The 14982-nt window shown below is 43.2% G+C and overlaps 1 protein-coding gene across 1 annotated transcript in view; it reads right to left on the minus strand.

The window, feature by feature from the left end:
* The window catches only part of ST8SIA4 (ST8 alpha-N-acetyl-neuraminide alpha-2,8-sialyltransferase 4), an 87727-nt gene extending 81597 nt beyond the window's left edge, over nucleotides 1–6130 (minus strand). Inside the window, exon 1 of the mRNA XM_083577092.1 lies at nucleotides 5735–6130. Coding sequence (XP_083433218.1) covers nucleotides 5735–5847 — 113 coding nt within the window. The 5' untranslated portion in view covers nucleotides 5848–6130. The remainder of the gene's footprint in view (nucleotides 1–5734) is intronic.
* Between the last annotated feature and the right edge of the window lie 8852 nt (nucleotides 6131–14982).

Consider the following 14982-nt stretch of genomic DNA (forward strand, 5'->3'; position numbering starts at 1 on the left):
CACAATTTACTTGGAGTGCCCACCAACAGATTTAAAGTACATTAAAGCAACCTTAAATCTGTTGTGGGCACTCCAGGTCCCAACTGTTTATCATTAAGACATTTCTCCAAATCCCCACTCAAGGAGATGCTCTTGATGCATTTGGTTCATGTTTACTTTCACTTTGTCATTTAAAAGACATTCTTTCAACCAGCAAAACTGTGACACTGTCCTTGGGATCTCAGCAATATCTGATTGCTTTTAAATCCCACTGGGACTTCAGTGTGCTTAATGTTAGATGGATCATGCCTCTCTTACTTGAGCTACTGAGCATAATTTTTATGACCCCACCAATGTTTTTAAGCAGAATCTCTCTTTATGTATTGCTTAGAGAGCCAGTGTGGTGTAGTGGTTAAGAGCAGTAGACTCATAATCTGGGGAACCGGGTTCGTGTCTCCGCTCCTCCACATGCAACTGCTGGGTGACTTTGGGCTAGTCACACTTCTCTGACGTCTCTCAGCCCCACTCACCTCACAGAGGTGAGGAAGGGAAAGGAGAATGTTAGCCACTTTGAGACTCCTTCGGGTAGTGATAAAGCGAGATATCAAATCCAAACTCTTCTTCTCTTCTTCTTCTTCTTCTTATTTTATTCACCACAGCAAAGCCTTACCCTAGTTTAAAAGCAAGCTTCTCTTATCCTACAAGAGGGCAAGCCAGGCTTAGCTTTAAACCCAAGGCAAATCTAGTAAGACAATTCATCTAGATGCATCATCCATATTATCAGCAGTCAGCATAACACAACACTCTTAACACAAGAAAGCATGTTTTGCTGTTTGTGGCAAGTAGGCAGAGCATACACAGAACAAGAATGTCTTTCCAGATTTGTAAGGAAGTTGTCCAAAAAGTAACTCAAGTGCTACTTCGATGGTCCATAGGGCTATATATAACAGCTGCATAGAAGAAGGGATTTTAACCCATGTAGATTCTCACGCAATCTACACTTGCTTGAAATTCCCTCTCCTATACAACTATTAAAAGGGCAGGAGTCCTTGCTTCGTCTGCATCGAGCTACCCTATGGTCCACTCATCCCTGAACTTGACTTTTACAGCCTGATTCTAAGCGAGTTTACTCAGAAATAGGTGTCACTGAGGTCAACAACTAAATGAACAGAACACAACCCTGGAATGCAAGCTGACAAGCTATGGCTGCAGGATTGGGACCAATGCCCTGACCATTGCTTCTACAACATCATATGTACATTCTACAACATAAAGGATATTAACTTTTAAAAGACAAATCATAGAAGCACACTGTTAAAACTAATTGCTATGGATGTTTGTTTCAAAAGGCTTTTGCACATTACTTAATCAGAAGTCTAGAGTGAGGGATACCATGTAACATTACTTCTCAAATAGCAGGTCCAACAGTTTGACTTGACCTCCAAAGTCACATCCTCCATTGTCTCCTGAGATAGGCAGATGTCATCATGCCAAAAACAGTACCAGGTTCAACATCTGCACCACATGCAAAAAAAAAAATAATGTAGGTTTTATATCTAGCAGACAGCCTTTACTGAGATTAGGTATCTTAGTAAAAAGGGAAGTCTTAGTTTCTTACACCAAGTTGCACTACAAAATATCTCAAAGGCAAACAGAAGTTTGGAAGCAAGCTATGACTAAAACTATGCAAGAGGAAATAGTGGTTATTTCATTCAGAAGATGCTAACGCTGTCTACAGACGAAATGCATTTATTTTACTTCAATGCGTTTTTATTTCATGTTATAAAAATAGGCTTATTTCCCATGAATTCCATAAAATCTTTCAAGCAGATACTAAATAAGCATTTAAAGAATTACAGCAGCAGATATAAAATGAGAAAATGTAAACGAAGGATGAATATATGCCAATGCTCCTATTTGCAATATTATTTAGCTGCAGCTCTCTAATAAGCCAATCTTTTAAACAAATATTTAAAACTTGGAAGGAAGTTTCCTGGTGTTCATGGAACTTTCAAGCCAAGGGCTTCAGACTGGAGAGCTAGTAACAAGATCCACTATTCTGGTTAGTAAACAAGAGGCAGGTGGGTTGTTGTTTTCCTCTGCCCACAGAAAAGTGACATCAGCATACATGATCCAGGAGGAAGCTAGCAGGGGAGCAAAAGGCTTTCCAGAAAAACAAGAGTATTGATTGCTCCATTTACAAGCAACAAGGAGACAGGGAATACAGACTCCGGTTTTGCTGTGATTTAGGGCACATGTGTTTCACAATGTGGTTGTGGTTTTTTTGTCACAGATGGAAACAAGATTAGCTGCAGCTCCACTGAAAGGTCCCATCACCTTATGCAAGTCCTTGCCCTGCCAATTACGTCTTGTAAAGTTAAGTAGCATCGCAAGGACCCAGCAAAGAGCAACCAACTCTTGATTCTACATCTCTGCCCCTATTTTCCCTTCTCCTGAAACCTTGCAGTCAAAGGATGGGAAAAGCACATGGCCTTTACGAGTCTAATAGTAAAAGGGTATTAAAGAGATCTTGTGCACAGAAGGTCGTTTTAAAAGCTTTGGAGGACACCCCCCCCCGAAAAACCTGATATGCACTCAACCTATGCTTTTAATACATCAAGGGCACTTTCAAACTGTCGCTATTATCAGGTGGGATGCAATCATATAGTGGAAAATTCAGGTGTTACAACTAAAGCCAATTTGGCACTCCGCAAAGTCGGAAACAACGGGGGGAAATGTACTGCAGTGTGGGATAACGTTTTTGGTTTTTTGCACAGTCTTATAACCTCCCTGCAAACAAAATTGGAATGAATCAATAGATCACATAGGTCATCTAAACCGCCTGCAAATGTTGGACAGAAACATCAGGTTGAATGCCAAATAAACAGATCACCTGGAAGCAAGCAAAGTTTGGACAGGAAAGCCAACAGGGATGAGGACTTGTGATACTCATGAACCCCAACTCTCATCAGTCCCAGCCAGCATTATCAATGGCCACAAATAATGGGAACTAATTCAAGTAATTCAACCACAAGTTCCTCATTTCTGGGTTGGAATGAGTAAATAGCCTCCAGAAGTCTTATCTGGGAGTTTTTGATTTTGCAAACGAACTCAAAACAGGAAGGATGGGTGAAAAATGAAAGAAAGGTTCTTTGCACAATGTGTTACCCCCTCCAGAGTTGTAATGAGTGGACTAATAGAGGAAGAGGCCTCGTGCTCTATGGGTTGCGCAAACTCTTCGCGGGAGACGAGGAGCAGGAGGTTTCCTATCTAGCTGGCAGTGGAACGAAGAGTCTCGTCTTTTGTCTTCCGTGCACGGGAAGCCAGCGCCGATCTAAAGCCAAGCGGAGAGCCTTTTCCTGTTTGTGCAAACCTCGCAAAACCGCCGCGCGGATTTTTAGGCAGAGGAAGTGCAAAGCCCCCCCCCCCGGAAAAGCACTGCCGAGGGCTGGCTTCTGCTGCTTGCGCGCTCTCCGCTGGGAACCAGTTGTGCGCATCTGGCCTGGCGTAGCCCCGGGATGAAAGCGGCAGGCAGGAGAGATGGAGGCAGCGGAGGAACCCCAGCGGTGGGCAGTCAAACGTACGCGCCTCCCCTTTTTGGCACGGCTGCCTAGAAAGCCGTGAAGCGGAGAGAATGAGAGAGAGAGAGAGAGAGAGAGAGAGAGAGAGAGAGAGAGCACGGACTACGCGATCCGTAGCTCGCCGGCAAATTTTGGAACTGGGCTCAGGTGCGCAATGATGCCGCGTGGGAGGGGCAGCGCCGCGCGCGATCCTAAACGCACTGCGCATAAACTTCAAGGCGTCTATACAGGCGCAAATGCAACTGAATCTCACGGGGCTTACTTACTCCCGGGTAAGTGAGGAGTGTTGCAGCCTTCTTGGAAGCATGTCCCATTAGACTCGAGGAAAGATGCTGCGGGGATGAGGCTGCCCATACAGAGAAGGCGATGCCCTCTTGCACACGCTTGCCTCAGGCAGCCTCCAATCCCTCCCTTCTCGGAACGAGGCGCTACCACTTCGCCTAGCCACGCATGGAAAGGCGAGGGAGAGGGAGGGAGAGACAGGCAGAGTGACCGGCTGCATGGACAACGCGCAGGAAGGATAAAAAAATCGCACATTGGATAGGCAGAGGGTTGCAGTTACTCCTAAAGGCTTGCTTTTCTTTTCCTGCACAATGATCCATGCTGGATTTCCTAGGCGCCTCATATACCCTCTCCACAGCATCTGTGCAAGGCAAGCACACAAACACACACATCCCAGCTCGCCCCACGCCAAACCAGCCTGCTTGAGCATTAGCTATTATTGCCACGCTTGGAAATGCTTGCAGGCGTCAATGAAATAATGCAGCAACAAATACCCTCCGCGGAGCTATCAAAGCTCTCCGGTTTGTTGCTGCCGCCGCCGACATAAATAGAACAACCTCCAGATTCCACCATCCCCACCACTCCCTCTCTCTCCTTGGTGTAGCTAGTTCGGCAAGCCTGCGAAAATCAAATAATAAATTTAAAAAGTGGGGTTTTTGTTCCAAGACTCAGACAACTCTGCAATGATACGATTCTATGATTCCAAAGCAACTTTCCACAGGAGGTTTTAAAGCTTTTAAAAACGAAACAAAAAAACCAACAAAACAACTCACCACGCTTGACAGACGAGAAAGGACAACAAAGCCCTAAGTGGGAACCCGCACGAGACTTCGGGTTTTTTGTTTCGTTTTTGGGCAATAAAAAAGAGAGAAAAGAAAGAAACAGACGGGGATCTTTGTCAGAGATGAGGCGCGTGTTTCTATAGCGAGTCACTGACAAACACGGAGAAGGAATAGTATTTAGAGTCGCAGGGAACTTATCCTCCGTGCCATTGAACTAGCTAAGAATAAAACTTCAAGGGGATCAAGAGAGGCCGAAATCTCAAACACGCTCGCTAAGAAGCAAGTCCCGTCAGTCGGACCTGGAGATAAATCGCCTTTCCGGCCTTATTATCCTCCTAGTCGACCCATTCATTTCATTCTGAGGGTAACTAGCGAAGGGTAATTACTTCGAAGTTAGCACGCTTAGGATCGTGCTGCGCAACGGCTCTTGGAAGGCTCACTCCCCTACTGTGGGCGGGGTACAAGGGGGACTTACGAGGAACGCTGCTCTGGGACAGCAGAGAGAGATGGCAAAGCCCACCATCCTGTGCACACTTACTTGGGAGTAACTCCCAGTGCACAGCAGGCAAGGATCCGGCTAGGAGTTCCGGGGAAAAGATCGGTGCCAGCCAAACTTCGGAGAAATGCCACTCCCCCTTTATCAACACAGAAACATAACAAAGCCGGCGTGACACCGCTTTCTGCATTGCAAATCTCCCGCTACTTTCGTACCAAAAGCTAGAAATTTATTTATTTTCTAAAAAGCAAAAAACCGCACCCCATCCCTTCGCTTTGTTCAGCTCATCAATTGCAAATTACCCCAACCGGCATTAATCACTTGAGACCACTTTTTTTTTTTTACCCCCGCGATTTATTTCTGCCTTTTGCAAGGCATCTCCTCCTGGATCCCATCGGAACGCTTAATTAGGCGGGGGGGGGGGTTGTTCTCAGGCTACAGATCAAAGCACGCGAACATCATCAAAAGGAGGCAGGTCTGATGAATGGGAAGCGGCGAGGTCCAGGGGGGCAAGCCGAACGCGGCGCTTGCATCTTACCCGCTCTTTCCCCCTTGGTCAAGAAAAAGAAAATAAAAGGTGTGCACAGACAGACATCCAGACCCTTTGCATTTACCCGTTGGCTTGTGTCTCCTGGTGCTCCTCCGTTCTCGCAATCTCTTTTGTCTTGTAAAAAATCAGGAGGATACTTATTGTGCAGATAGTCCACCTCTTCCGAATCGAACGCATGTCTCCTTCCTCCGGCAAATAGGCGTGCGCGCGTTTGTGTGTATGTTCCTTCTGTTTCCTTTGTTTGGCAGGATGGGTTTTGAAAAAGGAGAGGAGAAAAAGAGCAAGGGATCAAATTAAGGACCAGCAGCAAAAAATCAAAAGCCGGCGAGATGCTGGAGGGATCAAAGGCGGCGGCGGCGGCTGTTTCCCCTGGGCAAAGTCCTCTTGCCCACGCGCTCCCGCGAGCTCCTCGCTCCAGCCTCTCCGCGCTCCTCTCACGCTGCCTTCCAGTTTAGGTAACAGCAGAGGCGGCAGCCGCCAGTCTCCGGGGCGTCACTTAGCGCCGCCCTCCTCCTGGCGGTGAAATGATGAGCCGAGCCCGGCCAATAGGGGACCAGAGGAGGCGGAGACGGCGCCTGCCCGAACTTTAAAACAGCTCCCGGCTCGGAGCTGCTCGGCAAACCGGAGAAGAAAAGGGATCTCTAGAACGCAGCAGCATCTCTTCCATCTAAGGGGTTGCAATTCAGTCCCGGGGCGCAGTTTTGCTCGGAAATAAGTTCTAAATGAACGCAGCGGGGCTTAGGGAGCTTGCGCAGGATTGCTGCCTTGCACTCGGGAGGAATGATCCTTAGTTGCAGCTCGCTGCCCGGTTTTGTTCGTAGAGACCCGAAAGATGTGAACGACAACTGATGGTTGGAGAGGACGCATCTGAAGTCCGACCCCTGTAATGCAGGAATCTTTCGCCCCAAGTGGGATTCGAACCCACGACCCTTAGGTTAAGGGTCTCGTGCCGAAAGCTTGTGCTGTCAACGCAGCCTGGAGCAGACTCAGGGCTGGGTCTGTGTTATATTGAGGTGCAGTAAGTAATGGTGCACTGTAGGTACAGAACAGCCTCCATTCTTTCTCTCTCTCTCTCTCTCTCTCCCATCCCACTAGGAAAAAGCCTTCCTTGGAGTTGTATATAACCCTGTTCAACTGTATTTGAATGTCAAGCTTCAACAGACAACCCAGGACGGGTTTCAAGGGCGTTTTAGGTTGGATTAAGCTGCATTACAAACTTCCAGGCTGTTTATAGCTGGGACTCAGTGGTATAGAAAAACATTCAAAGACAAGCGAGCAAATAGTTCAGGCTCAAAGGCAGGGCCATTCTAGAAATACCTACCCCAATTCTTGCATGAGAGGTCTGGGGATGTTACTGGGACAACCGTGAAGCAGGGGTGCCAACTTGAATAAAATATTGTGGGGGCCCACGTAAGCTCCACCCCGTATAATTGATCACATGCAGTCCTTTTTTCTGAAAAAAATGTTTAGGGGTACTCTCATTTTCCTACTCATATTGAAATACTGCCCCTCAATGAGGCCAAACCTAGTTTCACAAAATGTTTAGGGGTACCCCTGTGTACCCCCAGAAGAAAAGCACTGATCACATGACACAGTGCACACCACATTTCAATGGGAATGCCCATCAACTTTGTGGGGTCCCGCCCTGCTCAAATATTTTATTTCTAGGGGCCCCCACAGCCCCTGTAAATTGGCTCCTATGCTGTGGGGACTATTAGTAGAGTCTGTGATGGGTGCATCTGTGTCTTAGATTCAACATAAAACCCAACCAGAGTTTAGCATTGCACACACTAGCCTTGGACTGACACACACTCCTCTTCCCTTCTCTACTGCAGCTGCAAGACGGAGGAGATGGGAAGCTTTGATTCTATTTTCAACTAACCACAGTTTCTTGTTCCGTCCAAATCTGGACAAACTGAGATAATTAATAGTTATTGATTGAAATAAGCCAATGTTGAACCATGAATGATAATTGTGGCTTCTTTCAATAAACTTTAGTTGGCACCGACCATAGTTCCCAATTCAAACAATAAGAAACCAGTCAACTGAAAACAGAAGCAAAAGTGTCCTGTCTCCTCCTCATGGCCATGCTCTTGCAGGTAACACAAAACTATGGTTTAGCACAGGGATGGTCAATGTGGTACCCTCCAGACCTTTTTGATTCCAGCTCTTACATCTTCAGTCAGCATACTCATTGGTCGGGGATGATGGGAGTTGTAGCCCAATACATCTTCAGAACACCATGTTGGCTATCCCTGATTTAGCATTACTTCTGAACCAGGGCATAGTTGAGTAGTAAAAACATGTATTTTGAGTATTTGTTGTCTGTATTTTCAACTTTAATTCAAAATAAAATTCCACGTCAAATTATATAGCTAATCTAACCAGTGACATGTTTCTGGAGCAATTTTGTATATGCACTTATAAGAGTCCCATTGCATTCATACACAAGATATATGGTTAATTTTCAAAGATAATGCTTATTTCAATTCAAAACACATCTACTGAAGGAAAAAATAATCCAGGCAGAATAATCTACTGCACAAGCCATCTCCAAACTCAGCCTATAATAAAATCAATAATAGTTCTCCAAAAGCTGTGAGATATGTTTGCTTGCGTGGGTGGGTGGGTGGGTGTTACTTGTGAATTGGAATATCCCAATAGATGTGTGACTCTGATTTTTAAGTTGTGTTCCAGTGGTGGGAAGGTACAAAAGTGACAAGAAATGGAAGCCCTGTTTCCAAACAACGCCAGTTATTTGATAGCAAAGCTGACTATTGAAATATAAATTATGTGGCTTGTGTCAAACGAATCATTTCTATGTATGAATGCTAAATAGTTCAATTAAAGGAATGAAGACACCAGCTGAGAAAAATCCAGTTTCATGGCCGTTAAAGATGACACAGTTTGCTTCATGAAGTGGTCCTGAAAGAGCAAATGTGAATAATAGAAATAATTGTACATTTAAGCTATTCAAATTACAATGTGCTAATTAGCACAGCCAGTGTGCGTTTTAGGGAATGCACTCGTAAAAAAAGAAAAGAAAAAGCATTATCATGCAAAAGCCTTAACTGCACTTCTATTACCACATTTTAGTGAACACAAATAGAGGCAGTTATTGCATAACAGTTAGAGTGTTAGACTAAGAGCAGAGAGAGCCAGGTTCAAATCCTCATTTGGTCATAAATCTCACTGAGTGACCTTTGTTACAGGTAGGTAGCTGTGTTGGTCTGCCATAGTCGAAACAAAATAAAAAAAATCCTTCCAGTAGCACCTTAGAGACCAACTAAGTTTATTATTGGTATGAGCTTTCGTGTGCATGCCCACTTCTTCAGATACACTGAAACAGAAGTCAGCAGACCCTTATATATAGTGAGAGGGTGGGGAGGGGGTACAGCACTAGTAAGCGCATACAGCTCCCAAGTTAAAACAGTTCAACGCATCGTCAGAGATCTGCAACCTCTCCGAGACAATGACAGTTCTCTTTCTCAAGCTCTGGGAGGAAGACCTTTCACTGCCTACAGAGAGTCATCCAATCTTAAACAACTCCTCACCCAAAATAATACAACAACCAGACTTAACAGACTGATACCAGAGCCTGCAATAAACCCAGATGCCAACTTTGCTGCCATATACACGCAGACAACACCATTACTGGCCCCAACAACATCAAACATACCATCTCGGGAGTATTTAATTGCTCATCTTCTAACACTGTGTATGCTATCAAATGCCAACAGTGCCCTTCAGCTCTCTACATTGGACAAACAGGCCAAACCCTATGCCAAAGGATGAATGGAAATAAATCTGACATCAGGAATCACAAGACAGAGAAACCAGTAGGAGAACACTTCATTCTCCCAGGACATTCTGTACAAGATCTCAAAGTAGTTGTCATATTACAAAAGAATTTCAGAAATAGACTGGGAAAAGAAGTTGCTGAATTGCAACTTATTACCAAATTTAAAACCATGGAGAGAGCTGGTCTGAATAGAGACATTGGATTCTTATCTCATTATACATGATAAAGCTATTTTTTGCCATCTCACCCCTTGCTTTTTCCTGTAAGACCAATTGCAGTCGTTAACAGTCGTCAACAGGTTTACCACACCTATCAGCCAATCACCCATTCCCACCACTCTTCTGAATAATACCCCTCCCCACTTTCTCACTATATTTAAGGGTCTGGTGACTTCTGTTTCAGTTTATCTGAAGAAGTGTGCATGCACATGAAAGCTCATACCATTAACAAACATAGTTGGTCTCTAAGGTGCTACTGGGAGGATTTTTATTTTTATTTTGAGTGACCTTTGGACAGTCATTGGACTGGTTTGCACATAACACTAAGCCATGATTTACTAACATTTTAAGTAGTAAATACACATGGTTTGTTTGATCATCCAAGCCTAGCTCTGCAGCTTAATATAAGCCACAGTTTGTTTAGCTTACAAAGCTTGTTGTGTCTTAACTATAGCTCAGCATAATGTGCAAATGTGACCCCAGTATCTTTATTTTATTTAACAGGATTTAAACACCGCTTAATAATCAAAACCCCTCAGCAGTTTACATAGAATATACATTAAAAATACAAATAAAAGAAAATTTCAAACACAAGTTGATCTAAAAAAAATGACAAAATATTAATGAAACCAGCTGTTTTAAAAACCCATACACTATAAAATAAAATTAGATATTAAAATGTCAGATGTACACATCTGAGTAGGCTTGCCAGAGCAAAAAAGAAGAATTTTAGCCTCCCCTACTTTACTGGATGATTGTGAAGATAACATGGCTCATTGCTCTGAGCTTCTTAGAGACAAGCTGGAATAAGAACGTAATAAATCTGGGAGCCATGCCCACCCCAGTAGAAGGGGTGACCTTCCAAAAACCTGGTGTGGCTCCTTCTGGATTCTCACAACTTTAAGCCAAGTGTCACACGCTCAAGTGGGTTAAAACACCCCAAGGTTGAGAGTGCTTGAACTTTTGAATAAAGAGAGGGACACCACAATAAGAGGGCATGTTGGAAATGGAACACCTTTCTATATTTTTTAGCTGTACCGTATTTGCTAAGAACTAGAGAGAGCTTTCGTCTGGTGAATCATAAGGTGTACGGCTTAGCAATGTTGTTCTGCGTTTTTAATAAGCATGGATTCTCTCTTGTCATTTTGCTAGCAATCCTCTGTGGGAAGCCCAACTTGATACCGTGGATTAGGATTCAGAGAAGGAAGCTTTGCATTCGAGTTTGTGACAACCATAGTCAATTTTCAATTGTTGTCAGATAAGAGAGCCCCCAACCTCACCCTCTTTTTTCGGTTTGGAATAGTGGCTTTTTGTTTCGTAAAGAAGCATTATTATGCTTTTTAAGAAAGCCTGTGTACTTTCTTACGCAGATTCCTCCTTTTAAAGGAAAAAAGAAAAAAACAGAGCCACATTCCAAAAATCCTCCAAATTAATTTCCCAAAACATCAGCTAACTCTTAAGACAGGCAGCTTACAGCACCTGAAGTCAACTCCCATGATGCTTTTGTAAACCCTCCCAATTTGCAAATGAAGCTCTCCTGAGTATGCATGCAATAACAGTGCTTTCTCCAGGTGGCTACTGTTCAAGACCGTTTCTCCCCCTCTGTGGCTTACAATGCAGTTTCTGACTCTTGAATAAATAATTCAGCCACCCTTGGAACCAGTCTTTGCTGATGCAACAGACAAATGATTATAGGTTGCACAATAAACACCTCCTCTGTGTTACAGCAGTCCCTGTTTGGACTTTTGTCTGTTATATATACCTGTATTTTAAAGAGGGCTTTACTGAAGAGCAACTCAGCCATTTATTACTATTACTCCAACTAAACTACTACTACTAAATTATTATTACTACTACTAATAATAATTAATAGATTAATCTAGGAATCTCCTTTTCCATTAAGCCCAAGGTAATTTATACTGAATTTCAGCATCTGACCAACTTATTGGGGACATCAAGCTCTAACCCTTTAAAAGCCCCCTGTGTTTCACTACGAAAGAGCTCTTCAGATTTCTCCTGGCACCCATTTCACTACAGCATTTGCTAAGATGTGTGCCCTCTGGTTGGTCTGAGCAACCAGCCAGAGTGTTTTCAGACTGATCGAGTAAATTTATATTATCGGCTGCTAGATTATTAGTGTTAAGATTTGTGTGCTAGGGGAACCTATACTTATGTGTGTAATAATAAAGCATTGGAAAGGGACTGAGTCTGTCTTTTGTGGGTCAGCCAGGCAGTCTCCTTTGGTCTCTGGGGCAGTGGAAACATCCATAATCCTGACAGGATAATACTCTCTCCAGGCTTCAAGAGCTTGCTGGCTGCACACAAGATGCCCAAGTAAGTGCTGCAGTGAGCAAGCTCGGCTTTCCTTTTGTATGTTTTCTCAGGAGAGTGCAAAAAGGCCCCATACGTCTGACAGAGGACTTACGGTAATTTTTGTAAAGGTATCAGGCATGTCCCATACCTTCCAACATTTCTTCGATGAAAATAGGGGTGTCCTATTCCAAAACAAACAAACAATATATTTATAAATAATAACATTATTTATACTGTTGAGTTGTGGGCGAACATATCAGACGACACAGCGCTTCTTCCAAAGAATTTGTAAGCTGGAACAGAACTGAACTGAGGAGCTCAGTCAGCCTGCTTATATAGAGCTCCAGAACAATCGTAACTGTTGCAACTTTCTAAAACTATCCAATCACTGAACGTCACTTTCGATCCTTCATTTGCATACAAACTATCCAATCACTGAACGTCACTTTCAATCCTTCATTTGCATAACTATCTACAGTATTCCCCTGCTGGCCCAGGGTGAGAACTTCAGTACATAACATATACCCTGCCCATCTGATTGAGTTGCCTCAGCCACTTTGGTGGCTTCCAACACATAGAAAACATTAAACATAAAAAGCTTCCCTACACAGGGCTGTCTTCAGATTTCTTCTAAAGGTGGTATCTTATCTCCTTGGCTCGGGAGTTGCATAACTCCACACCCTCCAACATTTCTCTGATTAAAAATAGGGACGTCCTAAAGAAAAGCGGGACATTCTGGGATCAAATCAGAAACCAGGATGGCTTCTGTAAATCCAGGACTGTCCCTGGCAAATAAGGACACTTGGAGGGTCTGAGGTTCCATGATTGGCAACACAACACGATCATCAGCACAACTGTGAGGAGCCTTATTCAATCTGAGGGGCATACTCCCTCATGAACAGCCTTCCAATGGCCATGTGCCAGTCATGGACATGGACAGAGGCAAATACTGAGAAGAGCAGCAGATACATAATTTGCCCATGTACAGTAGGGCACATACCAGCCATAGAAAGGTTAGAAGTTTCTGCATCCTTCTTCCTGCTCCCTACAAAAAATAATAACCCACTATTCATCTAGGCAAGCAGAAGGTATTACCACAGCTCAAGGACATATTCCAACCAGTATTATAGGAGGACATGGAACAGGAGAAGTAGGGTGGTGATGACCATGGATATCCACATGGGGTAAATTCCCAGATTCCTACCTTTCATTGAAAAGAGACAGGTTTCTAGCACTTGTGGAACCTGAGATATAGGGCAATGTTCTTCTTTCTCTCTCTCTCACTATTGTCTCCTTTCAGTGTTTTGCTGTGGACACGAATGGGTGTAGTCTGAGGAGAGTTGTTGTCTGAGAAATGTCCCCAGGACAGATAGAAAGACATGGAGGGTTGCATTTGGAGCCGGAGCCTGAGTTTCCCCACCCTAGGTCAGGACAATACTTTAAGGTGGGAAAAAGGGGTGATAGGAAGATGAAGCAACAGAGGTGCTGTAGGAGGCTATGAATTGCCACATTTAAAACACACAATCCTGATTAAAGCGAAGAAGAAGAAGAAGAAGAAGAAGAAGAAGAGGAGGAGGCGGCGGCGGCGGCGGCGGAGGAGGTGGAGGAAAGGATTTGGTGGCTTCTAAAAATGAGGAGAAGCAATGGCAGGAATTGTGTCAGCTTAACTTTAGCAAAATAATAATAACAACAAAGAGATATGGCTATATTTTTCTGTAGATTATACTAGAACTAGGCCTTGAAGATGTGCAGTTAATGAGCCAGATCCCTAAAGAGTGAAAAACCCAGTTCTAGGTCTCAAACACATAGGGTTGCATGCAGAGTTTTAATGCACACAACCAGGGTTAGTTGTACTGAATATTATCTTTTGGCTGCCAGAAGTTTCCAACAAAAGTGAATTAATCACCAACGTATCCCATGACTGGAAAAGTTTCAATCAGAACCTTAATCCTATTATTTTCAATCTCCCCCAGTGAAATGGAGACTGTATTTTAAAATATCCTGTTAACTTAAAGCATGGAAATGTTTAAACTGGCCACAGTGATAAAAGAGGTATCAAAGTCTTTTAGAAGCTATTCAGTACTGAAATATTTTTTTCCCGTCAGAGAAAAATAAGTACTGTATCGTCTTCAGAGCACTTTTATAACTTTTCAAATATGCTTTTATTAAGTACGACTAGGGAAGGTTGTACTTTCTTCCTTTATAAAGAACATTTAACTTTTTTAAAAAAATTAAAAATTCTTTTTGCTTATTTCTTAGCATAATTATGCCTGTCACATATAAATACTTCCTTTGATGGAGGAAGGCATAATATTAGAAGCAGTTATAGTTGAACGCAGTAGTCCTTTTTGAAGCTAACACAACTTAACAAATTGGCAGCATAATTTGAACTTTGACTTTTGAAATATCAATCCTTAAAATCCATGTTTGACTCTTTCTTCTTGCAAACACTGTTGATGAAATGACCAATGAAGAATATGCTAATACCTTGTAGCCCAGTAGTGTCCTGAATTTAATTGTCAAGCCAAGCAATCCTATAGCTACCTAATACCGGCTCCTGAGATATCCCACCAAATCCTATGTATGCTTAGCTGGGGTAGAAGGTTGGGGATGAACACAAGCAGAAAATATGAACATAGCAAAAAGATAAGACCAGCATCTACAGAGACACTGTGACAGTCCACAAATTAGGGACTGCTGAGAACGTTGGTCACATGCCACCAGAATCAGAACTTTGGGTGGGACATTGTCACTATGCTAATTTCCTAGCAAGTTTCTCATTTTTCCAATCTCAAGGTTAGTTCCCCCCATTTCCTCTTCAGTTTGAAAAGTCCTGATGAAAGTTCATCAGCAGAATATACACATTTCTGTATGCAATTTTGCATAATCCTGTATACACATTTTGTATTCCTAAGGCATTTGGTATTATTTTTTCACTAATATGTGCATTTTACACACACTTTACTCAAGTAGATGCTC

This window comes from Podarcis filfolensis (genome assembly GCF_964270895.1).
Source record: "Podarcis filfolensis genome assembly, chromosome: 11".
Taxonomy (NCBI): Eukaryota; Metazoa; Chordata; class Lepidosauria; order Squamata; family Lacertidae; genus Podarcis; species Podarcis filfolensis.